At 41.7% G+C, this 2,098-nt stretch overlaps 1 protein-coding gene across 1 annotated transcript in view; it reads right to left on the bottom strand.

Annotated features, from left to right (window-relative positions):
- The window catches only part of LOC107575773 (laminin subunit alpha-1-like), a 31,778-nt gene that overhangs the window by 9,452 nt on the left and 20,228 nt on the right, over positions 1–2,098 (bottom strand). Inside the window, exons 15-16 of the mRNA XM_016262105.1 lie at positions 1,829–2,009; positions 530–666 (exon numbers count right to left, since the gene is read on the bottom strand). Coding sequence (XP_016117591.1) covers positions 530–666; positions 1,829–2,009 — 318 coding nt within the window. The remainder of the gene's footprint in view (positions 1–529; positions 667–1,828; positions 2,010–2,098) is intronic.

Genomic DNA, 2,098 nt, shown 5'->3' with positions numbered 1-2,098 from the left:
CAGAGACACACACACACACACACACAGAGAGAGACAGACACACACGCACACACACAGAGAGACAGACACACACACACAGAGAGACATACACACACACAGAGAGACATACACACACACACACACACAGAGACACACACACACACAGAGAGAGACACACACACACACACACACAGACACACACACAGAGAGACACACACACACACAGAGACAGACACACACACAGAGACAGACACACACACACACACGTTACGGTCTGTTAAATGTAAAAAAAACTATTATATTGCTCTTTGTTTTAAAAAAGGTTATAAAAAAATGTCAATAATTATCGATACCAAACAATATGAAACATTATATCGTTGATAAATGTTTTAGCTATATTGCCCAGCCCTAATTAACAATACTAATTATTACAATTATTTATTATAAAGTAATTATTTATTCATATTTGTTAATATTTACAGATTCCTCACTATGGTATTTAGATGGTACTCCAGGGAATACCACGGTATTATAATGTCACGTGTCGTACCTTGCAGCCGGACACGTCGTTGTGACCCCAGTGACCTTCCTCACACTCCTCACACTTCAGGCCGAGTGTGTGCGGAGGACAGATACACTCGCCCGTGTCTGCGTTACAGTTCCCGTGTGTGTGTGCGCAGTCACATGCTAGAGGAGACAAGCCAGATTACATGAGCCAACACACACTAACCAGCATAAACTAGTGATGGCCGCTTTCGAATCACTGCTTCGTGAAGCTTCGAAGCTTTTGTGAATCATTAGTTTCGAAACAGTGATTCTGAGCACGTATCAAACTGCCAAAGTCACGTGATTTCAGCAAACGAGGATTCATTACGTCATAACTGTTTCGAAATGTCAATGGTTTGCATCATGAATCATGCGAGTTCATTGAGTGGCGAACCATTGAACCAGCGTCTATGGTTTTTACCTGATCTCAGATCAGTTTCATCAATTTGTAGACATTTGTGACCCTGGACCACAAAACCAGTCATAAGGGTCTGAATAGCTCGTCCATAAAATGCATTGCTGTTCTGTTGTAAGTGATCTTAAAGATTCCTAAATGCATCTACTTTCGGAAGGCCAAATAAAGTGCTTTTGCTTTCGCACTGAAACACACAGCGTCTCCCTGACATGCTGCTTCAACACTAACTGCAGTTACTGAAACCACGCCTTCTTTCTTTGCGTGCACATTTGGGCGCATTATGCTAATATTTCCACATAGTGAGGTAGATATGTGGGGCGTGTTAGAACGAGCCGTTTTAGGGGGGCGTGGCAGAGTCTTAACTTTGATAAAGAATATCTCTTTGGTTTTGAGACTTCAGGGATCTTATCTATGCACAATCAGCTTGTAACACTCCAAAGAGAAAGAACAACTTGAAATCGTGTCATATGACCCTTTTAAGACTGCTTTTGTGCTGCAGGGACACGTAGTTAATAGTCTCTTTCTGACCTCTATATACAAGCTCTCCATAAAACAAACAAAGTAAGCCCTGCAAATTAATATAAAATGTAAAAAAAAAACATATTATACAGACACTTCATATTTAATGGTAATTTACTATTTTTATTACATTTAATGTATTATACTTTCAATAAAACATTTGCAATGAGTTTTTAAAAGCTGTTTTTATGCATGTTTTGGTCTGAGTTTTTGTTGCATTTACACACTTTTGACGAGCAGGAGCCACCAGCGTGTGGTGTTTTCAGCGCTTCGAAAAAGTTAGTTTCTTCCATCACTAGCCTAAACTAGTCAGCTCTCATTGTGCATCAGTGCATGTCATAAACATTAGCATGTGTCTGCTGTTCTTACGTGTGCATCCACTCTCGGTGAAGCTGTAGTATCCACGCTCACAGCGATCACATTTATCACCCGTCACCCCGGTGATGCACTGGCACCGCCCCTCCTCATCACATGACGCAGACAGAGCACCTGATTGGTTACATTCACACAGTCTGCAGCCATTGCCGCTGCTGATGCCGTAATAACCCGTCTGAGACACACACACACAGACACAGAGACACACACAGAGACACACACACAGACACACACACACAGACACACACAGAGACACACACACAC

Source organism: Sinocyclocheilus grahami, unplaced genomic scaffold, assembly GCF_001515645.1.
Source record: "Sinocyclocheilus grahami isolate Dianchi unplaced genomic scaffold, SAMN03320097.WGS_v1.1 scaffold2881.1, whole genome shotgun sequence".
Lineage (NCBI taxonomy): Eukaryota > Metazoa > Chordata > Actinopteri > Cypriniformes > Cyprinidae > Sinocyclocheilus > Sinocyclocheilus grahami.
This window is presented reverse-complemented; position numbering and strand designations above follow the sequence as displayed.